Source organism: Frieseomelitta varia, unplaced genomic scaffold (assembly GCF_011392965.1).
Source record: "Frieseomelitta varia isolate USP_RPSP 00005682 unplaced genomic scaffold, Fvar_1.2 scaffold_254, whole genome shotgun sequence".
Lineage (NCBI taxonomy): Eukaryota > Metazoa > Arthropoda > Insecta > Hymenoptera > Apidae > Frieseomelitta > Frieseomelitta varia.
The window spans coordinates 86,065-110,155 of NW_025109984.1; the positions used below are offsets into that span (position 1 = coordinate 86,065).

The 24,091-nt window shown below is 33.4% G+C and overlaps 1 protein-coding gene across 4 annotated transcripts in view; it reads left to right on the plus strand.

The window, feature by feature from the left end:
- The window catches only part of LOC122528626 (leishmanolysin-like peptidase), a 110,639-nt gene that overhangs the window by 83,611 nt on the left and 2,937 nt on the right, over window positions 1–24,091 (plus strand). For 2 of the 4 annotated variants that reach the window (XM_043653946.1, XM_043653948.1), the window contains 10 exons: window positions 14,453–14,564; window positions 15,090–15,271; window positions 16,475–16,678; window positions 19,668–19,893; window positions 21,397–21,590; window positions 21,681–21,828; window positions 21,953–22,112; window positions 22,357–22,523; window positions 22,921–23,040; window positions 23,850–24,085. In XM_043653946.1, the coding sequence (XP_043509881.1) occupies window positions 14,453–14,564; window positions 15,090–15,271; window positions 16,475–16,678; window positions 19,668–19,893; window positions 21,397–21,590; window positions 21,681–21,828; window positions 21,953–22,112; window positions 22,357–22,523; window positions 22,921–23,040; window positions 23,850–24,005 (1,669 nt within the window). In that variant the 3' untranslated portion in view covers window positions 24,006–24,085. The remainder of the gene's footprint in view (window positions 1–14,452; window positions 14,565–15,089; window positions 15,272–16,474; window positions 16,679–19,667; window positions 19,894–21,396; window positions 21,591–21,680; window positions 21,829–21,952; window positions 22,113–22,356; window positions 22,524–22,920; window positions 23,041–23,849; window positions 24,086–24,091) is intronic. The other 2 variants (XM_043653947.1, XM_043653949.1) reach the window with 1 other exon arrangement.

Genomic DNA, 24,091 nt, shown 5'->3' on the forward strand with positions numbered 1-24,091 from the left:
TTTATATACGAGAAATCTTAATTCTAGTTATGTACTACTTAAATATTCTTATTTACATACGAAATAAATTGACACACTTTTATTTATATACGAGAAATCTTAATTCTAGTTATGTACTTAAATACTCTTATTTGTATACGAAATAAATTAATACACTTTTACTTATATACGAAAAATCTTAATTCAAGTTTCTAAAAATTCACTGTACTGTGAAATTTCTGATGAATCCTAAATGCTAACGTATATATCACTTTGTATCATTTTTATTAACAATTTATAATAGTAAGTGAGAGTGCAGCTGAGTGAATTCATCTTAACAAGTAACATTGTACTAAAAAAAATAAAAAAAAGGAAAGAAAGCGTATAATATCGTTTGAGAAAATGAATTTGACACTTCGAAATTTTCGAAAGCGGATGATTTGGAAGAAATAATTTACAACGCGCAGAAATATTTTCTTGATACGTCTAAATATATTATTTAATCACTCTTTTCTAACACTTTTACTAAATTTATAATATACTAAATTTTTCATCTCAATTTTCATCAATCTCCGTTTTAAATCTGTTATTGTATTCCTTCATTGATGAAGCAGAATTCATCAATTCGATAAATAATTCTCGAAACAGACATGGCAACGCTGTCCATATCTTTTCATTTCAATTCTCACCACTGGTGGCGCTGCGATGCAAAAACTGCCCGAGTCGGTACGGCAGGATGTGACACGAAAATGGTAATGGTCCTAGGGCCCTGAAAACGTGCGATGAAAAAAAAAAAATGAAATGAAATGAATTAAAACAAAATGAAATCTATGACGCGATACGGAAACTTTGCAAGTTTCTCTTTTCTTTTTTCTTTTCTTTCTGTTGCGGTGAAAAAAAATCTGCTGCAATTGCATTTCCTCTTCTTATGAATTTCCATTTTTTAGAAATCTCCTTTCTTCTTAGAAACGAATCTGTGAATGACTGTGAATGACAACTGGCTGGTATTGTTCAGATATTGTTATTCACGATTATTCGTTTCACTCGGGATTCTTTGGGACGACGACGCTGCTTCCAAATTCAAAGTACTGGCGGGTCGCGGATAACGAAATCCACGCGGCGGATCAATTTTGCACGAGACCTCCGGGATTTTCAATGACTTTTGACGTTCCGGTTGAGCTTCGACCGGACGCGAGAAGACGAGGAGAACCGGGAGAAGAACGGACTAGGGGGGGGAGGAAGAAAGGATGGGTGGAAGAAAGGGGCTTCTTCCGCGGCGCGGAAGAGAATTCGTTACATTATTCAACAAGCCTACGCGGAACCCACACGGCATCTAGACGGTAGGAGAGCGTTTCTTATTTTCGCAAAGCTTGCTCCGGCGCTCCGATATCGGGGAATTTGTCCTGCCGGGTACGCAGATGAGAACACACGCGACGGATCTGTCGCAAAGCCGGCTGCATCCTGTTCAGCAACGGAATATAGCATGCAGCTTGTACTATAGAATGGCTACCGAGATGCAGAACGGTCACTGAAACACTGAACGACACAAAACAAAAATAACTTTTACATACACATGTTTTTTTCTTTTTAATTTTTTATTGTTTCATTGTTTCATTGGGGGAATATAATTATAATAACAGACTTTTTTTTCCAGTATTAAATTTTTCTTTTCGTGAATTTTCGAAAGGAAGTCGAGTTTGAAATCTTTTTTCTCGAGTGTTATAAACTTGAATTTGGTTAATTCCTTACGTGTTCTGTGTGCAGAAATGGGGATAAATGAAAGAGTGTAGAATAAAGTTTTGTCGTTTTGAAGAAAATGGATTTTGAAAAGTCTCTCGATACATGTATGATTGATTTCTCAAACACGAGACATCCTGCTGCTGTATACAGGGTGTTTCAGAACGAGTGGAGTAGCAATACGATCCTGTGTGAAAACATGAGTCGAAAAGAGAGAATGAAATGTTCACAATCTTCGTTTGAAGAGAGTTTGAAAATTCCTCAGATACACTTGAATTTCTTATTGGGCAAGAACAATCGACACGAGGATGTTCTATACATAAAAATAAACGAAAATTGTGGGAATAAAATTTTGTCGTTCGAGACGTCATTTTCGAATGTGTCTCGTTGGAAAATTCTCTCGAAAACGAAGCGTCGCACGATGAAACTTTATTCGCCCACGTGGAATATCATTTTGTCTAAAATTAACTAAATTGTGCAGACAAATTCAAACAAATGAAATAAAAATCAACTCGATAAATGTTCACGCCCGATGTTTGCGAAAACGAAAACGCTGAAAAACACAGAATGACAAAATTTCGAATTGTCATTTTTCAGGAAAATTACCTGTTTAAACATCGGAAAGAAAGAAACGCGTTTTCGTAACTCGTTTCCTCTTCTTGTTCCATAGAATTTGTTATTCAATAGCAAAGTGAAATGAGCCGACGGCGCTATGCAGCTCAAAGGAACGTGATATGTCAGTATTTGGCATTAATTACTGTCAGTTGCGGTATGCGCGCTGTTATCAAGGAACGTCATTTGTCTTCTAAGGAAGACGGACACGTGGTATACAATATTGATCTGAAGCTGCGGAACAAGTAGCGTAACATTAGTTACTGACACCTAAGTTGCCATCCATTATTAATCTTCGTCGACGTCGTAAATTAGATCAACGTTTGTTGAATACATAAACGAAATCGAATGGAACGTATCATTAATTCATTTTAATCCACTTGCTCTGCTCTGGTAACTTACGAACGAGTTATTGCGACGTCAATGGTGATTTTCACCATAATACGATCCAATATTATTAATCCTCGCGAGGTGATCGATATTGGTTAAGAAAATTTCGTTCTGCAGCGGGAGTTGATCAAATTTAAAACTGACGTTTACGTCAGGACCAGGACTATAAATTGCAAGCGTGCGCAGAAGGAATAAAAATTGTATTTATATTTTCTGTCTATTCGACTTTGGTAATTTACCATGTAATAAAAGTAAAATAATAATAATCGTAATAATGTGTCGTAATAATAATATGTAATAATGTGTCGTAATAATAAAAATTTTAAAATATATAATAATGTTATAATGATAAGAATCTTAAAATATACAATAATACATCATAATGATAAAAATTTTAAAATATATAATAATATATCACAATAATAGAAATCTTAAAATAATAATATATTATAATTAATAAAATAATAATATATTATAATGATAAAAATCTTAAAATATATAACAATATGTTATAATGATAAGAATCTTAAAATATACAATAATATATCATAATGATAAAAATCTTAAAATATATAATAATATATCATAATAATAAAAATCTTAAAATATATAATAATATGTTATAATGATAAAAATCTTAAAATATACAATAATATATCATAATGATAAAAATCCTAAAATATATAATAATATATTATAATGATAAAAGTCTTAAAATATATAATAATATATCACAATAATAAAAATCATAAATATACAATAATATAATGATAATATACAATAATATATCATAATGATAAAAATCTTAAAATATATAATAATATATCACAATAATGAAAATCTTAAAATATACAATAATATATCATAATAATAAAAATCTTAAAATATATAATAATATATTATAACGATAAAAATCTCAAAATATATAATAATAATATCTTAATATCATAATAATAAATATCTTAAAATATATAATGATATGTTATAATGATAAAAATCTTAAAATATACAAGAATATATCATAATGATAAAAATCTTAAAATATACAAGAATATATCATAATGATAAAAATCTTAAAATATACAAGAATATATCATAATAATAAAAATCTTAAAATATATAATAATATGTCGTAATAATAAAAATCATAAATACCTACATAACCTAACCTCATAACCTAAACATTAATCTCAGATGATCGATACATCGAGAAAATCGTTTTCCAGCAAGAAGTAATTTAATCCTTTGCACTCGACATCAGTTTTCATCACAGGAACTCTTGCATTGACACTTGTTAATTTTAAATTGCCAAAAAAAAAGAAAAAGAAAATTAAAAAATAGTTTGTCGAGTGCAAAGTGTTAGGATTGAGGTTAACCTGGAAAATCGTGAACGCAAGCCGTATATAAGAATTTGCGGTGAATGTATCAGTAATGATTAAAATTGGTCGATTGTAGTGAAAATTCACGAAGTTACGGTTCATTCATTCGTTTAGGTACTCTAAAATCCATTAGGAGAAAATGCACGCAAGCGCCACTTTACCGCGACCAGCGGGTACCTGTTCAAACTTTTAATCGGATCGTTTCCCTCGTTTATTCTCCATCTCTTGGCCGCTGTTCTCGCTGTTTCCTTTCTCTCTGCCTCCAGCATTTTCCTATCTTTCGTAGCTTTTGCATGCCAGCGTGATCCCCCCCCTCTCTCTCTCTCTCTTTTTCTCTCTTTGCCGTCAAATCGCCTTTCCACAAAAACGACCGTCTATTTCGCGTCATTTGAAATTTTCAGACCATTTCAACTATACTCGCTACAGAGACTATAAGATAAAGATTCACGATTATTTTTTTTCTCTTTTCATCGAACCGTTGTTGCGTCAATCTCGCTAAAAGCTAATTTTGTTTCGCCTCGAATGTCTACGTCGTTTTTGAAAGTACGAAGAAACTTTGTCGACAGAAATCGTTTGATACAGGTGATTTTTCATCCAAATGGAATTTCCCCTCCCAATTTGGAAAACTACTGTTTCTTTTGATAAACGCTTCGTTCCGTTACCAAAACAAGTTACGTAGTTCTCGTTAATGGGCAAAATTTGAAGAAAGTAGTTAAACTGGAAATTTACCGAGGAAGTTTTTGGAATTTTTTTTATATCGCAGTTTACGTTTTCGTTTAATAAACTGATCAACTTTTATTCGAAACGTTTCTTCGTGAGAAATGCCGGACAAATCGTATCGGCAGTTGTTTTCCCTTTATAAATAATTTATAAACAAATGAATTGATAAATAAATTATCCCTTGATAAATAAATTGTTTTCATACCACTCGGTATAAAAATAATTTATCAGCGACTAAATTTATTAATAAACTGAATAATTTATTAATGGCTTGATTCAATCCCTTGCCTCGTGATTTTCAATCCTCGTCGGCTGAGAATTGAAATCAAAGTTGGGTATAATTTGTATTTATCAATCTCCAGTTTGAAGAATCGAAGTGTGAATCATGCAAATTCCACGGCTCTTGGTTCTTTTTTTTTTTTTATTCAAATCGAACCAAGGGATTGAACGAACGTTGTACAAATATTACACGTCGTTTCGATTAAACCAGGAAACAGAATGCATTTTATTACAGCAACTTTGCCGAACTGAATCGACAAATTTGTTTATTTCTCGCGTTCGGATACTCGTGAAAGACTGTTAAAATACACACATTCCTTCGTTTCCATCTCCTCCGAGCGAGTCTCTTTCCGGAGCGAAGCGCAAAAATATTTTCTTTCCTCGCGATGCGAGGCGAGTCACCGAAAAGCTCTCTTCCAAGAATTTCATCATTTGACGAACTTGAAGGAGTTCGATGCAGTTGGAAAGCGCTATTCAAGCGTACTTGCTCCAGCCCCAACGTAATGCCGGGAGTGCGGATTTGTTGCAGCGACACACTTTCTGCATTACCGTGCAGCTCATCCTCCTACCGAATCTATTTCACTATCTAACTCTAAGGAAAGAACGTGGTATATACTTCCATCAGATAAAAATTCGAACCATGTCGGAACGAAGTTTTATTCGAGAGAACAGTGACACAGTCGTGGCTGATGAATTCTACTACGGTGTATTTAATAAGAACGTGAGGCGTCATTCCTTTGAAAAAAAAAAAGAAATATTCTTTTTGTAAAACTATTTCGCACGGGTCGAAGGTACGCTTGAAATGCCATTAAAACGCTCTCGATCAATAGTGTGTCCAATGTCGCATTAATATATCTAATGATCTAGTAAAGTGTGGTATAATTCGAAACACGGGTCAATAAATAATTCCGCATCGCGTTTCTTGCGTTTGTAATGCGTCTCTCTTCTTCTCTTTACGTTTTCTACACCCTACGCATTTGCGCCCTTCTGTGATTAATTTATTACCACACCTTTGCAGTTTTAGGGTGTCGAATGAAATAACTGTAAAGTAATCACGTTTCAATAACACACGACTAACGGAAGACGCGATTGTTGAATTAGAATTCACTCGCGTCTGATCCAATGTGAGGTTTGCTGCGATTATTGTCGATGACATTCGTCGAGCGCCTGTAGACGCCTTCAGTTGGATTCGAGCAGCGTGAAGTGAGCGCCCATAGGCGCCTCTCCGTTTCGGCGGGACTGAAGTAAGTCGAGCGCCTATGGCCGCCAACCAGCACCCAGAAAGCAAATCTTGAATGCGTCTTCAGGAGCCGAAAGCAGCCAATGGGTTAATAGTGTGTTCAATCTCCAGCACCAGCGATGAGACACGCTTTCCACCGTTTCCAATTTTTCAGCACACGAGACAGTTTTTGCAAAGACTTCCATATTTCTCGAATTCGACGACTCGGGCGTTCCGTTGTTAACACACGCGTCCCTCGTGATTGTCCAAACATTTTCAAATCCCCGGTCAAACGAGCCTGGGTCTGTCCACGGAAATCCAATTGTCCAGAGAATTGTCAAAAATGCGTGTTTGGGGCTGCTTTAATATTCGCGGATATGGGACATTGCGACATCTTTATAAACAAGTCTGAAATATAATTTATCGCGAAAACTTGCAGTTTTTGTTGATAAATTTCGAAGTCGTTCGTTTTTTCTTTTATCTAGCCTTTCGCTTCTTTGTTGGTTTTATCAACTTTGAAGTTGCTGCAGCGTGAAGAATTAAAATTAAAAATTTGGAAGCTCGGAAGGTTCTGACGTAACGTAAGGTTAGCCTTACCGTGAAGCTTTTTTCAGGAACTTTCAATTTAGTACCCAGAATCGATCATTTCTCTTGCGCGTCTTTACAAATTTAGATGCTCGGATGACAATCAAATTGTACTTTTCAAAGTCCTGTGAAACACTAGTTTAATGGAGGAAACCAGTCTTGGGTACTTTGAGAAGATAATGATTTCAAGCAGCTCGAAGTATTAGTATTACAATACTTTTGATCTGCAAAATTTTTGAAGAATGTCTCTTTTTTTCAGAGAAATGGCGTTCACATTTTCATTAAACGCACCGTATTTTTCGCTGTGTTGTGGATTTATTAATACGTCGAACATGGAGTACAACAGAGAGAAACACACGTCGTACGACCGATTACACGTGCTCTCTGACGTTTGGTAACGCGAGATAAAGCGCGATCATCAATTACCGGGCATCTGACCGATAGCCATATTGATCATTCCACGTGGAAAACGCGCGATAACTTGATTCACCCTCCGATAATTCAACAAAAATCTGTTCTTTCTCTCAGATACGACGTCGTGGCGAAAGATTTTACATTCTGTGCGCGCGCGCGCGTTAAAATTCTACGAAACCGTAAGCTTCGTACACTTATTTTGGATTTCGACGTAGTAATACCTTAGTCAAACACACCAGCTTCGCAAGCTTGAGGTTCAAGATGTTGCGGGTTGTTGCTTGCATGTTGCAATAATATTATGGTTCTTGAGGTTTGCTTATCATCGGGGCTCCTTACGTTTCCCTGTAGACTCGCCGATGATTATTTGACAGCGAAGAAGGAGAGGAGAGCAGAATACGAAGGTTGCTAAATGTCAACTGAATGCCGAAAATTTACCTCAAAAATTTTTATGCCGAAAGTCAAAGTAACAGAAACTGTAACAACGAGAAACTAAAGATATTTCAACGTTTATGTCGAGTATACTCGTCGGGGAAAGCAGTAGAAGAAATCTGATGAAAATTTAGGTAAAACAGAGAAACGTAATAATTCGTAATTTTCACAACAGAAAAGAAAAATTGCCATCAATTGTAATTAATAACAATTGACTGGTAAATAATTGTCATTGATTGTAACATAATTTTTTAAGATACAATGAAATATGATTTTACGGTAAACCAACTGAAAAACACAGTTTGGTCGTTTCACTACAATTTAGTTCAGTTTTACAGCGAATGCACTTGCTCCGCTTTCGCTCGAGCATACTCGTCGCAACTTAAAAATAATTAAGCACGCAAGTGCACGTTCTCAGAAATAGAGCACTGAAATGGTTAATTGCACGATGTAAAGGAAATTCGTCAGAAAACCTGTTTCTTCGAGACAATCTTTACCGGTGAAAATTTTAGTATAATGAAATTCTTTTACAGAGGATGACATATCGGGTCTGAAATTTGATAATGGCCAAATCATTAGATTGAAGTAGAGTAATTTCAAAGACAAATACGAAAGGAAACAAAGAGTTAAAATAACACGAGAGATGGAAATATGCACGAATATCAACCTCCCTTCAAGATAAATATTTCTCTTCATAAGCGTATTTCTGCTGTTTTCCTATCTGTCTCTTCCTTTATTACATTTCTAGGTATATTTAGATGAAATTCGTTGTAACAATTAACAATTGATAATCGCCGGGTAACATTTATTATTTATTATTTAAATCGTAAGAAGTAACTATTAATATTATTAATCAGAAAGAAACAACGCTCTTAACCTCAAACTCGATGTAACAACTGGCAATTGATAATCTTCGATTAACATTTATTATTAATCAATCGTAAAACGTAACTATTATTATTATTGTCAATCGTAATTAATCATAAGAAATAACTTACTCAACATAATTAATCAATTAAATCATAAGAAACAGCTTCATTTCTAGAAATTCCTAACCTCAAACTCGATGCTTGACAACTCGATTAACATTTATTATTAATCAGTCGAGTTGCAAGAAATAACTATTATTATTATTATTAATCGTAATTAATCATAGGAAATAACTTACGATTAACATTACTAATCAATTAAATTATAAGAAACAACTTACTTTCAGCAAGTTTCTAACCTCAAACTCGATCTAACAACTGACAATTGATAATCGCCAATTAATATTTATTATTAATCGTAATTAATCATTATTACAAATTATTATTATAAAATTACAATTAGTCACAAGAAACAATTTCATTTCAAGAAGAAGTTCCTAACCTCAAACTCGATGTTTGACAGCTAACAATTTATAATCGCCGATTAACATTCATTATTAATCAATCGAATCGTAAAGAATAACTATTATTATTATTATTAATCGTAATTAATTATAAGAAATAATCTATTTAACGTTATTGTTAATATTACTAATCAATTAAATCATAAGAAACAACTTCGTTTCAAGAAGTTCCTAACCTCAAATTCGATACTTGACAATTCGATTAACATTTATTATTAATCAATCGAATTGTAAAAGATAACTATTATTATTATTATTAATCGTAATTAATTATAAGAAATAACTTACTTAACATTATTATTAATATTACTAATCAATTAAATCATAAGAAACAACTTGCTTTCAGCAAGTTCCTAACCTCAAACTCGATGCTTGACAACTCGATTAACATTTATTATTAATCAGTCGAATCGTAAAGAATAACTATTATTATTATTATTAATCGTAATTAATCATAGGAAATAACTTACGATCAACATTACCAATCAATCAAATCATAAGAAACAACTTGCTCTCAGCAAGTTCCTAACCCTCAAGCTCGATGTGACAACTGGCAATTGATAATCGCCGATTAACATTTATTATTAATCGTAATTAATCATAAATTACAAATCGTAAGAAATAACTAATTATTATTATAAAATTCTCAAATTTATTATTAGTCACAAGGCACAACTGATGATTATTATCAACATCACCAATCGATTAAATCGTAAGTAATAGCTTCCTCTGATCAATGATCGATTTACTTTCCAATTTACAATCGGCGAGTGAGACTGAAAATTTTTAACTGTAATTTATTGTGTTCGAACTCTGTCGTCGATACGTCGCAACACGCGACAAAGCGAATTTCTATGGTGTTCGAGGGAAGCAAAACGGATTGAAACGGGCAAGAAAGGGGGGGGGGGGGGGGGTAAAAATGTTGTCGAAGGAAGTTGTTTCGATGGTGAATATCATGCGGGTAGACTCGTGGGAGTCTTCTCGGCGAGGTATTACATAGCCGGGGGATATTTATGAATCGAAGCGCGAGAGGATCTGGAGGAAATCCTGCGAGCGAGATAGAGAGAGAGAGAGAGAGAGAGAGAGAGAGAGAGGCGTACTGCGCGCTACCCTATCCCGTTTCCATCCAGCTCTCGTAATCCCTATTGGATCTGGCCAACTCGATAAAAGAAACCGTATGCCAGAAACGAAACCGTCCTGCAAACCGGCCGTTCCATTTTCTTACTTTCTCAAATCTATTTACCCGTCCCATCTCCGAAACTCATAACTACTTTCGTTTCTCTCGTTACGTCTCCTTCCCTCGCTGCTCCTCTCTCGGTCGCGATCAACGATCGCTCGTAAAATTATCTATATTTATATTCATACGCAGGACCGCGAGTTACGAATATTTTCGATTTTTTTTTTTTAAATCAAAAATTGCTTGATATAGAAAATAATTTTTATAAAAAGGAAAAAAAAATGGTATTGACCTACTTATGTCGAGAGATTAGTAGCTTCTGACTAGGAAAGGATGTTTTAACTATGATTTTGTGAAATGAAATTCACGCGTTAGAGATGAGACTTGTCTCTCTTCATCTTTGGTACGATACATTTTTCATCATTCGTACGTATTTTTTTTTTTTTTTTTTTAACAAAAGATATTAAAAAGTATTTTTCGCTTAAAGTAGCGGAGGTGAGTTTGAAATACACTTGAGCCCCTCCACTTACGAAGAACCTTACCACCGACTGACTTTCATTTCTCGAGACATTTTTTTCGAAAGCGTCTAAGAAATCATGAAACACCCTGTACACGTTGTTCATTGAAATTCGGATTATTATCATTATTTCGGACATGTGCTCGATTGTTAAACACTTGATAGTCAAATTTGATCTGACATTCGAATTAACAACGACAATTTATAATTTAATTTCCCCCCCCCCCCCAGTTTGTTTCGTTTCAAGATGAAACAACATATAAACAAGCATTGCAAACATAACGAGAGTTATTTGGCGAAACGCTCTCGCAGCGTGTTCGAAAATCGAATTTCGAATTCCGAATTTCGCCGAAACCGAAAAAGAAAGAAATTGTAGACAGTTTTGCGGGCGCCGCGACGTCACGTCGTAGTTAAATGGTCCTCGATCCGTTAATCTGTCGCTCCGGTCAATTTACGTAACGTACTACGATCGGTACGATCGGGCTCCCCCCGAAAATCTGCGGTTTAAATCATTTGAAATCCCCACTTCAGCCGGCCATTCTCCATAACTCCCGCTTTTATACGACTCGCCGTCATCTGCACTCTCTTTCATTATCGGTTTCATCTCTCCTCTTTCTTTCTCTCTCTTTCTCTCGATCCGGCTCAGTTTCTGGGAAATCCTGCCAACGTCGTAAGTGCCATCAGGTTTTCGCGGATGTGCCTTTAAATCTCCCTTGAATTTACAGTTTCAATATATATATACGCTTTAACGACGGCCCTTAAAATCCTGCGCGCTGTGTTGGCTCGTTCGGGAGAAATTCTTTTCGTAAATATTTAACCAGTTTCCAACCAATTTACCTTCTCCTCTCCCTCCCCCCTCATTGAAACACATCGGTTCATCGTCGTTTATTTTCTTGCTTTTCCATGCCAAGTTCTCGCTGACACGGAGAGGGGAAGAGCGAAAGATTTCGGCCGTCTTTTTATCGATGATGTTTTATCGAGCGACGTTTCTCGAGATAAAATCTTGCAATTTCAGGGGCCTCGTGAAAAAGCTGCTGATACCGGTACAAACGTCATTCGAGGGAAAGGGGAAAATTACACGCGTTTCTCGTTCTCTGCCGAAGCAGAGGTGGAAAGGACGGGCCAATTTGCCTCTCGAGTTACGTGCGCACGTTGATCCGTTTGAGAGGTCAAATTAATTTTTTTTTTTTTTTTTCGTACGAGGAGCGTAACTGTAGCAACGGTAATGAAACATTTAAATTGACACAACTCTGTACAACTTGAACGTAAACGTGATCGTTCAATTAAATCGATGACACAACTGAAAGAAAAAGGAAACATAAATGATCGTGCAACCTAACCTTTTGAGAGTGTGAAAGAGTGAAATTTGTACTTTGACAGTGCAGAGCTCGTTCTTCTTTCAAATGATGGTTTTGCATTGTCGTCAAAATTTATATCTGTGTGAAAACATTAAAAAATTCTTTTTATAACTGTCTTGAGAATTAAAGTTTTACAACAATTCCTCGAAACTTGCTGTACGATTTTTCCCCCACCGATTTTATAAAATTTTGAACAATAGGATGAAATGTTGACGCAACGTCAGAATTTTCGTCGTTTGGTCCTGGGATTCAGAGTTTAATAAAAAAAAAAAATTATGAAAAAGAAATCGTGCAACAAGTTTCAAGGGGTCGTAAAGGTAACACTTGAATCTTCGAAACGAGAGCTAACTGGCTGCCTGCGGGCCCTTGCCCCCACTTTTCTAATGGCTATCCCCTCCACTGCATCGATCCCCTCTACTAAGCAAGTGGTGGGATCGATGCCGTGGAGGGGATAGTGCTAGTAGTCAGAAAAGTGGGGACGAGGGCTCGATGCAGTGGAGGGGATAGTACTAGCAGTCAGATGGAGGGGATAGTGCTAGCATGGGATCGATGCAGTGGAGGGGATAGTACTAGCAGTCAGAAAAGTTAGGCCGCCAGTTAGCCAACTCTGTTCAAAATGACAATAAATCTAGCTGCGGAAAAATTTCTTTAATGTTCTTGCGAACGTTTGAACTTAAAATCAGTTTCGAAGAAGAACTGTCTCGAAAACAGACAAAATGAGACTAAGTTGATCGTTATGTCAGTTTAAATTATCGACGATTTATAGCTCTTCGCTGTATATTTTAGAACATCGTACCTGCATTTACGTACTATTTACTTCTGTGTTAACGAGATATCTGAAATTACGCGCTGCAAATTAAATCAGTCGCGTCGCTAGAATACTGAAACCTTCGAAACCATCCACTTTACGAAGCTGCTGTCTCAATAATTGATAACCGATAGTCGTTTGAATCTTTTAAATCCGTATCACTCGCTCGTCCCTCTATTTACGATAGAATAAAGATTTAAGAAACTCGTCGACCCAAGCTCTCGTCACTTTCCTCTAATTCATTCACTTGCGCTTTCGTCTCATTAATTTCATTCAAAGTCGATCGCTTCAATTTCTCGTACTTGCATTCCTCGAATGCATCCCGGGTAAAGTGTAGTGAAATAAAATGAATAAAATAAAACGTAAAATAAAGGGGTGAACTTCTCTGGAGTTTTCGTCTTCATTCTTGGATACATCTCGGGAAAATAAAAATAAAAGTACAATAAATATAATAAAAAAAAAATATAATATAATAAATAATATAAATTATATTATATTATATAAATTAAAATTATATTGTATAATAAATAATATAATATAAATAATATAAATATAGTAAAAAAATGATATAATAAATAATATAATATAAAATAATATAAATATAATAAAAATAGAATAAATATTTAAACATTGAATATAAATATTATAAATATGATAAGAATAAAATAAATATTTAAACATTAAATATAAATAATACAAATACGATAAAAATAAAATAAATATTTAAACATTAAATATAAATAATATAAATATGATAAAAATAAAATAAATATTTAAATATTAAAATGAAAATACTAAAATGAAATATTAAAATTATTAAAATAAAAAAAAAAAAACAAATCAGCGAACTTCTCTGGATTCTTCATCTTTATTCCCTTATCTGGAGTCTTCATTATTTATTCCTGAAATACAACGAAGTAAAATAAACAAGAAAAAAACGGCGGAACTTCTCTTCTTCATTCTTCATTCCTGAGCGAAAAGCAGAATTAATGAAATAAAATTAGAGAAAAAGAAAAAGAGCAAAGGGGAGAGCTTCTCTGGAGTGTTCGTCTGCACGAATCTTGGAAAGACTCGTGCGCTTTAAAAATCCAAAACACCAGGAATGACGATATTTTTCTACGTCTCAGGAACGCTCCTCGATCGCGGACGTTTACGTAACAGAGTGCACTTATACCCTCGATGTCGGTTTCTCCCAAGAGTCCGTTTTATCCTTGCCTCTATTGTAGCGTTTCCTTTCCCGATGCACCCCGCCATACATACGTATGAAACGTGCATGTACAGCCGCATAAAAAGTGTACGGATCGATGTTAGTCAAAAGTTTTCCAGATCACGGTGCAACGACGGGGGTTGGTTCGTGGTCGATCTCGCCACGAAGCTCGAATCCTCCGATTGTTGGACGTGAAAACGTGATATACACGCGATTGTTCACATGGATGCACTCTGCTGCGTGTTTCAGGAAATGCGAGAGTAGCCAGGTGTTCGTCAAAGATCATCACACCCACTGTATAGACACCTGTCGACCTACCACGATGTGCGGCGAGGTAGTCGTGCCGGAGGATCATCTTGACGTAAGGAGTTCAATCGTTTCGCTTATCGGTCGAGTTTTCTCAGCGAGTAGCTGAATGAAACTATTGATCATTCAAAGTGACGCGACTCTGTGAAAAGAAAAGGATCATTTTGAACATCGGAACTTGTCTTCGCACGATTTCGTGTTGCCAAAAATTCAAGGACATCTTAACGTGCTTTGCTATTTAAACTCTGTTTAATGTTCAACGTTCATTAAAAATCATTTTCGAAAAAAAAGAAAAAAAGAACCGACCTCACGATTGTCAGAACAGTTGAAAATGAGATCAGCTGGAACATCATCGCGCGATTATTCGTTTTCCACAGAGTGACGTCAGTTTTATTTGTACAACTGACCGAGTTGAAAGAAAAAAAAAAAAAAAGGTACAATAATCGTCGAGAGTTTAAACAACAGTGCGCTGCAAATCGCAGTTGCTCAAGCGACAGATACTTCGTAGAATTAACAGAATTATTTGCAGCACATTCGGGGAGGGAAGTAGCGGGATGTAATGGATTTACTTAACGATCAGGTTTGCAGAACGTGCAACGCGACGGGGCATAATTGCGGCATAGCGGAGGGAAGCAAGGCAGGGCCCGGCATAGATGGCGCTGATTTTGTCTTCTACGTATCCGCCATGCAAACTGAAAGATGCCATAAAGGATTAACCGTGGCTTACGCAGCGCATTGCCAAACAGAGGCAGCGTTGGACAGGTAAATTATTTGCCTGCTCTCGTCTCCTTCTCTCTCTCTCTGTCGTCCCACGATGCGACGCTGTTAATTACAATTAAACCACCGGTGTCCGTTTAGGTTAGGTTCGGATCAGACTATGGAGAAGACGCGAAAAAAATTTACAGAAATTATTGTATAGGTATTATGTTATTACATAGGTGATAATATACCTATATAATTTTATTTTATGGGTATTTTATTATTAGGTAAAATTTTATAGGTAACAATATACCTATATAATAATATAATATCTAAATAATTTCGACTAATTTCATTACCATTTTAATATATAGATTTTATAAATAATTTCACCTAATTTTATTACCATTTCAATATATTTCAATACCATTTTATAAATAATTTCACGTAATTTTAATACCATTTTAATATATAGATTTTATTACCATTTTAATATATAGATTATATTGTTACATATAGGAATTATTGTATTATTATATACGTATTATATTATTAGGTAAAATTACACAGGTAATAATATACCTATATAATAATATAATATCTAAATAATTTCACCTAATAATATAATTTTATTACCATTTTAGTATAGAGATATTATATTGTTTCATATAGGAATTATTATTATATAGGTATTATATTATTAGGTAAAATTACACAGGTAATAATATACCTATATAATAATATAATATCTAAATAATTTCACCTAATAATACAATTTTATTACCATTTTATTATATAGATATTATATTGTTACATCTAGGAATTATTATATTATTATACATGTATTATATTAGGTAAAATTATATAGGTATTATATCATTATATAGGTAATAATATACCTATATAATTTTACCTAATAATATAATACTTACATAATTTTATTACAATATTATTCTGTGTTACATTATTATATACATATTGGAATTATTATATTATTATATAGGTATATTATTACCTGTATAATAATATAATACCTATATAATTTTACCTACTAATATAGTACTTACATAATTTTATTATAGTTTTAATATATAATACAATACCTATGAATTTTACCTAATAATACAATACCTATATAATTTTATCACCATTTTATTATATAGATATTATATATAGTAATTATTATATTATTATTTAGGTATTATATTATTATACAGGTAATATTATATAGCAAGGTATTGAACTTTTTCGTTCGATGTTTTCCAGACCGATAGCCGGCCATGCAAATCTCTGTCCAAAAAGCATCGGCACGAAGCCGCAGGAACTGGAAACGTTGCTCAGCACGGTGAAACACGAGATACTGCACGCTCTAGGGTTCTCCGTGAGTTTGTACGCCTTCTATCGGGACGAGAACGGCGAGCCTAGAACCCCGAGGAGAAGCGACACCGGAAAACCAATGTTGAACGAGAAGTGAGTATGTTAATGTTCAAAGATAGTATAGATTTCCTCTCCGATTATTCGTATCCGACGAATTTTGATAAAACCACAACGTGTGTGTGTCGTTCGCCGATGTGGACACATAGGCGAACGAAAGTATCCACAATTATTAATATTTCAAACTGTTTGAACTTCAGAGATACACGACTTTTCTTTTATATATATATATACATAAAGTATAGATTTTTTTTTATATATAAAGTGTATGTTTACAACTTTAACATGTTTATGTTAAAGTATTATAAATATATTTTAAATATAGCATATTATATATATTATAATATTATATATTTATAATAATAATATAATTTATATATAATATATATTTTTTTTATTTTAATAATTAATTTATATTCATATATAATATTTAATATAAATATATTGTAAATATATAATAATATACTATAACATATTATAAATATATTTATATTATATTTATTAATATTATAATATTAATATTATATAATATTTAATATAATTATGTAATAATATATACTGTAACATATTATAAATATTTATAGTTACAGTAATATTTATATTATATTTATTAATATTATAATATTAATATATATACAATATATATAAATATTAATATTACATAATATTTATATATATGTAATATATATATTTTTTATTTTAATAATTAATTTATATTTATATATAATATTTAATATAAGTATATTATAAACAAATAATAATACACATTTATATTAAAGTACATACAAAAATTGAAAATTTAGGCAATTTTTCGTCGATCGTGCGAATGCTTTGGTCCACCTCCGCGGACCTAGCGTGGAAACAGTTCCCTCGCATGTCTAGCCTGCGTCGATAGCAATAGGTCGCTTTGTTCGACGATCCATCACCCGGCAATGATGTCCCTTTGTCTATCTCGTTTCTCTTCCACCGAGGAGTTCTTTCCCCTCACGTATCCTCGGCCTCTGACGGTCGGGTGTATCTGCCTTTAAAATTGGAAAATTCCTCGTGTTCCCGGGTATTCTTGGCTCTATCCGAATCGACGAACCGTAACGAACAGGTTCCGGCCGTGTCAGGCGAACGCGTTACTTTGCTACCTCTCCCCTCCTCTCCTTTTGACGTTTCCCTCGCATTGACTTCCAGCTTAGCAGGCGATCTCACCCTCCTCCTCCTCGTCACCTTCCGGTTTCCACTCTCTGGTATCCACAAATCCATCTGACCGTGAGCTTCTTCCACGTACGTGCTCTTTCGTCCTTTCTTCTTCGTATTTAAGCCCTCCCCTCTGCCGCGGTTATATACATATACGTATATTCGTACGGTTTATACCCCGTCCACACACAATGGACAATGTTAAACGAAATGAATCCGAGCCGGTTCAAAGATATCCCTCTCCCGCGAGTTTTCTCCGCCGGTATTGTTGGTGCCCGGCCGAGGTGCTTTGTTAAAGTTTTATAAACTGGCGGGATATTGGCAGAAGTTGCAACGAGGTTTTTTATATTATGTTGTGTCCTCGGGAGAGACGTCATTGCATCGGGGAAGGATGGCCTTCTGTACAATTACGGAAGTGCCGCCCATCGGTAATAAGTTTTAACGACATAATGATAGTCCGAAGTCTTCACTTAGAAGTCTTCGCTACGTCTGCGAATTTATTTTTTCTTGCAATTCGCAGTCTCGACGATGTCCTGTTACGTTTGTGAAAGATTATCGAGTTGTTTGAGTAGCTTTGTGAAAGAATTTTTGTAGTATGTTCTATGGTGTATTCTAAATTTTTTTTTTTTTTGTAATTTTTATAGTGTATTCTAAATATTATACTGAGTATTGAGTTTTACAGTGTGTTCTAAATTTTTTTGGTAATTTTTATGGTGTATTCTAAATATTATACTGAGTATTAAGTTTTACAGTGTGTTTAAAATTTTTTTGATAATTTTTATGGTGTATTCTAAATATTATACTGAGTATTAAGTTTTACAGTGTATTCAAAATTTTTTCGATAATTTTTATGGTGTATTCTAAATATTATACTGAGTATTAAGTTTTACAGTGTGTTTAAAATTTTTTTGGTAATTTTTATGGTGTATTCTAAATATTATACTGAGTATTAAGTTTTATAGTGTATTTAAAATTTTTTTGATAATTTTTATGGTGTATTTTAAATATTATACTGGACATTAAGTTTTACAGTGTGTTCTAAATTTTTTTGGTAATTTTTATAGTATATTCTAAATATTATAGTGAACTTTAAGTTTTAGTGTGTTCTAAATTTTTTTGGTAATTTTCATAGTATATTCTAAATATTGTTAGTGAATATTAAGTTTTACAGTGAATATTAGTGAATATTAGTGAATATTAGTGAATATTAAGTTTTACAGTGTGTTCCAAATTTTTTTGTAATTTTCATAGTGCATTCTAAATACTTTTTGTAAATCAGTCTCGTCTTCTTGCATTCGTGAAAAATTATTGAATTGTTGCATAATTTTATAAAAGAATTGTCGTGTATTTTTACACTGTATACCTTTGTCGTCGAGTCGTCACAAATGTGATACGAACGGAGAAATATAATAAAATCGTAAAAGTTACATATTGAAATAATAAATTTCGTCCGACTAGTGCAAAAGATTTCCAAAAAAAAAAAAAAAAAACTGACTCTGATCGAATAATTTTTGCACAGCCGAATTTTAAAGCTCAAGGTCACCTGAAGGTCGTTCAATTCTTGACACAAGGTCACCTGAAGGTCGTTCAATTTTTGACACCAGCTACAAGACTCTGAACGCAAAAATGTCTACCGCAGTAAACTATGGCGACCCTGAACTTTCATAAAAAAAAAAAAAAAAAAGAAGAAATCTTTGTAAATGCTTTGTATTTCTCCTAGTCTAGTCTTTCGTCAAATTATCGGAAAAAGCCTAAAGGAATCGTGGCGACTGTTCTCGTTAGTAGTGTCCTTGACTTTATCTACCGATAAACGCTGCATGCTCGTTTATTATACGCATAGATTGCAAACGCATCAGTGGAGTGACAACACGATCAAGACCGTGGTCAGGCCATATTGGCAGGTACACGGCGGATACGTGGAGAGGTCGATGCAAATGATAGTCACACCGAGAGTTCGTGCCGAGGTCCAGGCTCATTTCAATTGTCCGGAGTTGGAGGGCGCGGAGCTGGAGGACCAGGGAGAGGACGGCACCGCGCTAACGCATTGGGAAAAGCGAGTGTTCGAGGTAAATTCGCGTTTATGGTGAACTGTGAAAACAATCATCGAAATCATGGAAAATCAAGAACGAATACAACTGTATTAATATATAATTTTATACATATTATTATTGTATGTATAATATTATTATATTATACATATATTAATTATATAATATAATTATTTATATATATATACACATAATTTTAATTTATATTAATAATAATTATAATTATATATAATTTTATTATACTATATACAGTATTATATATAAATAATAGTTGTATTCATTCATATATTTGTTGTATTTCATATATTCATATATTACAGTTGTATTCATACATATATATTCATTTATATATGTATATGAATATGTAGTACAATAAATACATAAAATATATATACTTACATATCCAAATATAATTGAACAAAGAAATATTTCTTTGATTTCTAGAATATCTAATATTATTTAATAATAATATTAATTTTTAATAGTTCTATAGAAAGTAATATAGTACAGAATTTAAAGCAAAGAAATTTCTTTGATTTCTAGAATCTGATATACATTGATTTTGGATAGTTGATATAAAAATATAACAAATGTATAGAATACAAATATACAGTGTAACAAATAAATAAAATATAAATATCCTTACATATATAAATGTAATTGAGGAAATAGAAATATTCCTTTGATTTCTAGAATCTAAAATATATTGATTTTTGATAGTTTGATGTAAAAATTTAATAAATGTATGGAATATATAGAATATAAATATACAATGTAACAGATATATAGAATATAAATATACTTACATATATAAATGTAATTGAGGGAAGAAGTATTGATTTCTATAATAATATCTAATGTACATTAATTTTTAATAATTCTACAGAATGTAATATATGGATATACTATAAATATAAATATATAGAATATACAGGAAACACGGTATAATAAATGTATAGGAAAAATAACTCTGGAGATATATAGAATATACAGGAAACACGGTATAATAAATGTATAGGAAAAGTAGGTCTGGAGATATGTAGAATATACAGGAAACACGGTATAATAAATGTATAGGAAAAATAGGTTTGGAGATATATAGAATATACAGGAAACACAGTATAATAAATGTATAGGAAAAATAGGTCTGGAGATATATAGAATATACAGGAAACATGGTACAATAAATATATAGGAAAAATAGGTCTGAAGATATATAGAATATATAGAAAACACAGTATAATGTATAGGAAAAATAGGTCTGGAGATATATAGAATATACAGAAAACACAGTATAATAAATGTGTAAGAAAAATAGGTCTGGAAATATATAGAATATACAGGAAACACAGTATAATAAATATATAGGAAAAATAGGTCTGGAAATATATAGAATATGAATATAGTATAACGAATATACAGAATACAAATGTATAATTGACCATAAGGAAATATTTCTTTGATTTCTACTATCTAATATGTATATATATTGGTTTTTGATAGTTTATTTTATTATCTCAGAACGAAGCAATGACGGGTACGCATACGCAGAATCCCGTTTACTCGAGGATAACTCTCGCTCTTATGGAGGACACTGGATGGTACAGCGCGAACTACTCGATGGCCCAAGAATTAGGATGGGGGAAGAACCTCGGCTGCGATTTCTCGATGAAGTCGTGCAAGGAGTGGATATCTTCGAAATCATCCCGACTGTCGTACGTATCTTTACGCCACGTTTAACATTATCTCTAAAATAAATTAATCATTCACACACACAGACACACAATATATTTTTAATGTAATAGATTGTTCTTTTTCAGAGGGAAGTCCATCCATCCTTTCTGCAACAAGGTGAAACAGGACCCGTTGCAAACCGAGTGCACCGACGATCGAAGCTCAGTGGCGTTGTGCAATCTAATTAAATATTCGCAGCCATTGCCTAAGAAATACCAGGTACAAAACCATAGATCCGTATATATATTGTCTGCGCTGTAAGACAAGTTAATTTTCGCAAAGTATTGTTTCGCAGCTCTGCGATATTTTGTGAAAAGTATCGACGTGTTCTCTTGTTCCCCAGAACTTTGACTCTATTCCCCACGTGCCAGCCGGTGAGGAACAATACTATGGCGGTTCGGTATCTCTGGCAGATTATTGTCCGTACATTCAAGAGTTTACATGGAGAGCTCGGAACATAGTAGTCAGAGGCTCTCATTGTCTCTACGAGGAGAACAATCCGCGTAAGTTGCACGGCATATGATAATAGAAATTCTGTTCTTCCATAACGAGGGAAACTTTTAATGAATTTGATAAACGTTCAACTTTTAATAAGAATAAAATAAAACATCCTTTCAATGAATTTGATAGATGTTCAACTTTTGAATAAGGAATAAAATAAAACACCCTTTGTTATTAGTTTGTTCTTCTTTTTTTTTTTTTTTTTTATACTAGATTCTATATTGACGTTCGAATTTTCATTGACAGATCCGGACAAGAATTTCGCTCTGGAGAAGTATGGCCCGCATTCAAGGTGCTTCGATCACACGAACCAAATGTGGGAGGAAAGAACTTGTAAACAGGCTCGGCAATGGCAACATTGGGGCTCAGGGTGTTATCAGTATATATGCGAAGCTGGTAGATTGCATATAATGGTCAGTGACGCATTGGACTGTTCTCTTCTTTACATTACATGTGTATTGATTATTGGTGGACCTCCATTCACGTTATCTCTTCATGAAATTAGAGTTTATTAATTTTTCTCACTGTCACTTTCGTTTCTCAGGAGTTCACGATGATTGGACATTAATTAAAATTTCGTTTCAATAAGTGAAGTTCACCTCAAAAGGAGTTTCATCATATTCATAAATTAATCTGAAGATTATTTGAATTTGTTCTTTTAAATGAAAAATTTTTCCATTCATTTAAACAATTTATTGTTTTTTTTTGACTTGTTGACAAAATGAGAGCCATCTTTTATAATGGAGTGTTTAGATGATGTAATTATCATAACTTTTTTTTTTTTTTATTAAAACCTACATCGTTTTACAGGTTGCAAATTACACGTACACATGCTACCATGCTGGTCAAGAAATAGCCATTAGAATAATGCAAAACGGTTGGCTCCACAAGGGTGCTCTAATTTGCCCTCCGTGCAAAGACATTTGTCAGGTGAGAAAGGAAAATATCGATCATAGGTCTAAACTCAAAGTGCAGAGGTATGAAAGTACACTCGATGAAAAATCATGTATGTTTCAAACTGTTACAACTTTATTAAAAAAAAAAAGTCGTATAATAATCCAGCTGGCTTTATTTTAAAGTGTGAGGTCTCCACTTTGACTAGTCCTACATTGGTTTTTCTTCAAAAATATTTTCATACCATGTAGCGAAGATACTTTTGTTCTCGAAACTTGTAAAAATTCAAGTACTTTTGTTAGAAAATTTTTTTTCATAGTTAAATTTATCATGATCTCGAAGATTGAAGTATCCTCTTTACAACGACCTCTTAAAACTTGCTGTGCGATTTTTTTTCGCTATTTTATTAAAGTATGAACATTAGGGTTGAAACGTTAAAATTTTTTAAACTTTTGTCATTTAACTTCGATGAAATGGCGAAGGAAAAAATGATACAGCAAGAGGTTGATGTAAAAAGAAGATTTTAATCTTTAAAACGATAGTTAATCGAGTCAAGAGAAAAATCTTCCAATGTTTTTATACATGTTTGGATTTTTTCCATTCGCTGCTTGATGTAAAGTCAATCTCTGATAAAAAAGAAAAGAACTCAAAGTCGATAAAGCAGACATTGCCCGCTCTAAAACAAGTCCAACTTGATTGTTTCACAAAATTCAAACAGTTTAAAGTATAGATAATTTCTTATCGACTGTGGCAACACTTTTGTTCACTTTTGTACAGCTTGCCAAACCAAGAAAGAAAATTTATTTCAATGTTTGCGCCCTAATTGATTTGTCTCTGGTTTACAGGCGGAGCTGAAGGAAAAACACGATAATTGCAAGCCAGGAGACGAACATCCGCCCGCGACGTACTACCACAGAGACAATTTGTATTGCGCGTCCGCAGGGACGTTCGCAAACTTCTCTCTATCTGTTGTTCTAATTTATTTCTTTGTTTTTAGATGATGCGCCATCGAGCCTAGGTAATATTTTTATTATCAATATTTGAAACTAGATCGACGAATTGCAACAATGACGTAATAATAATAATA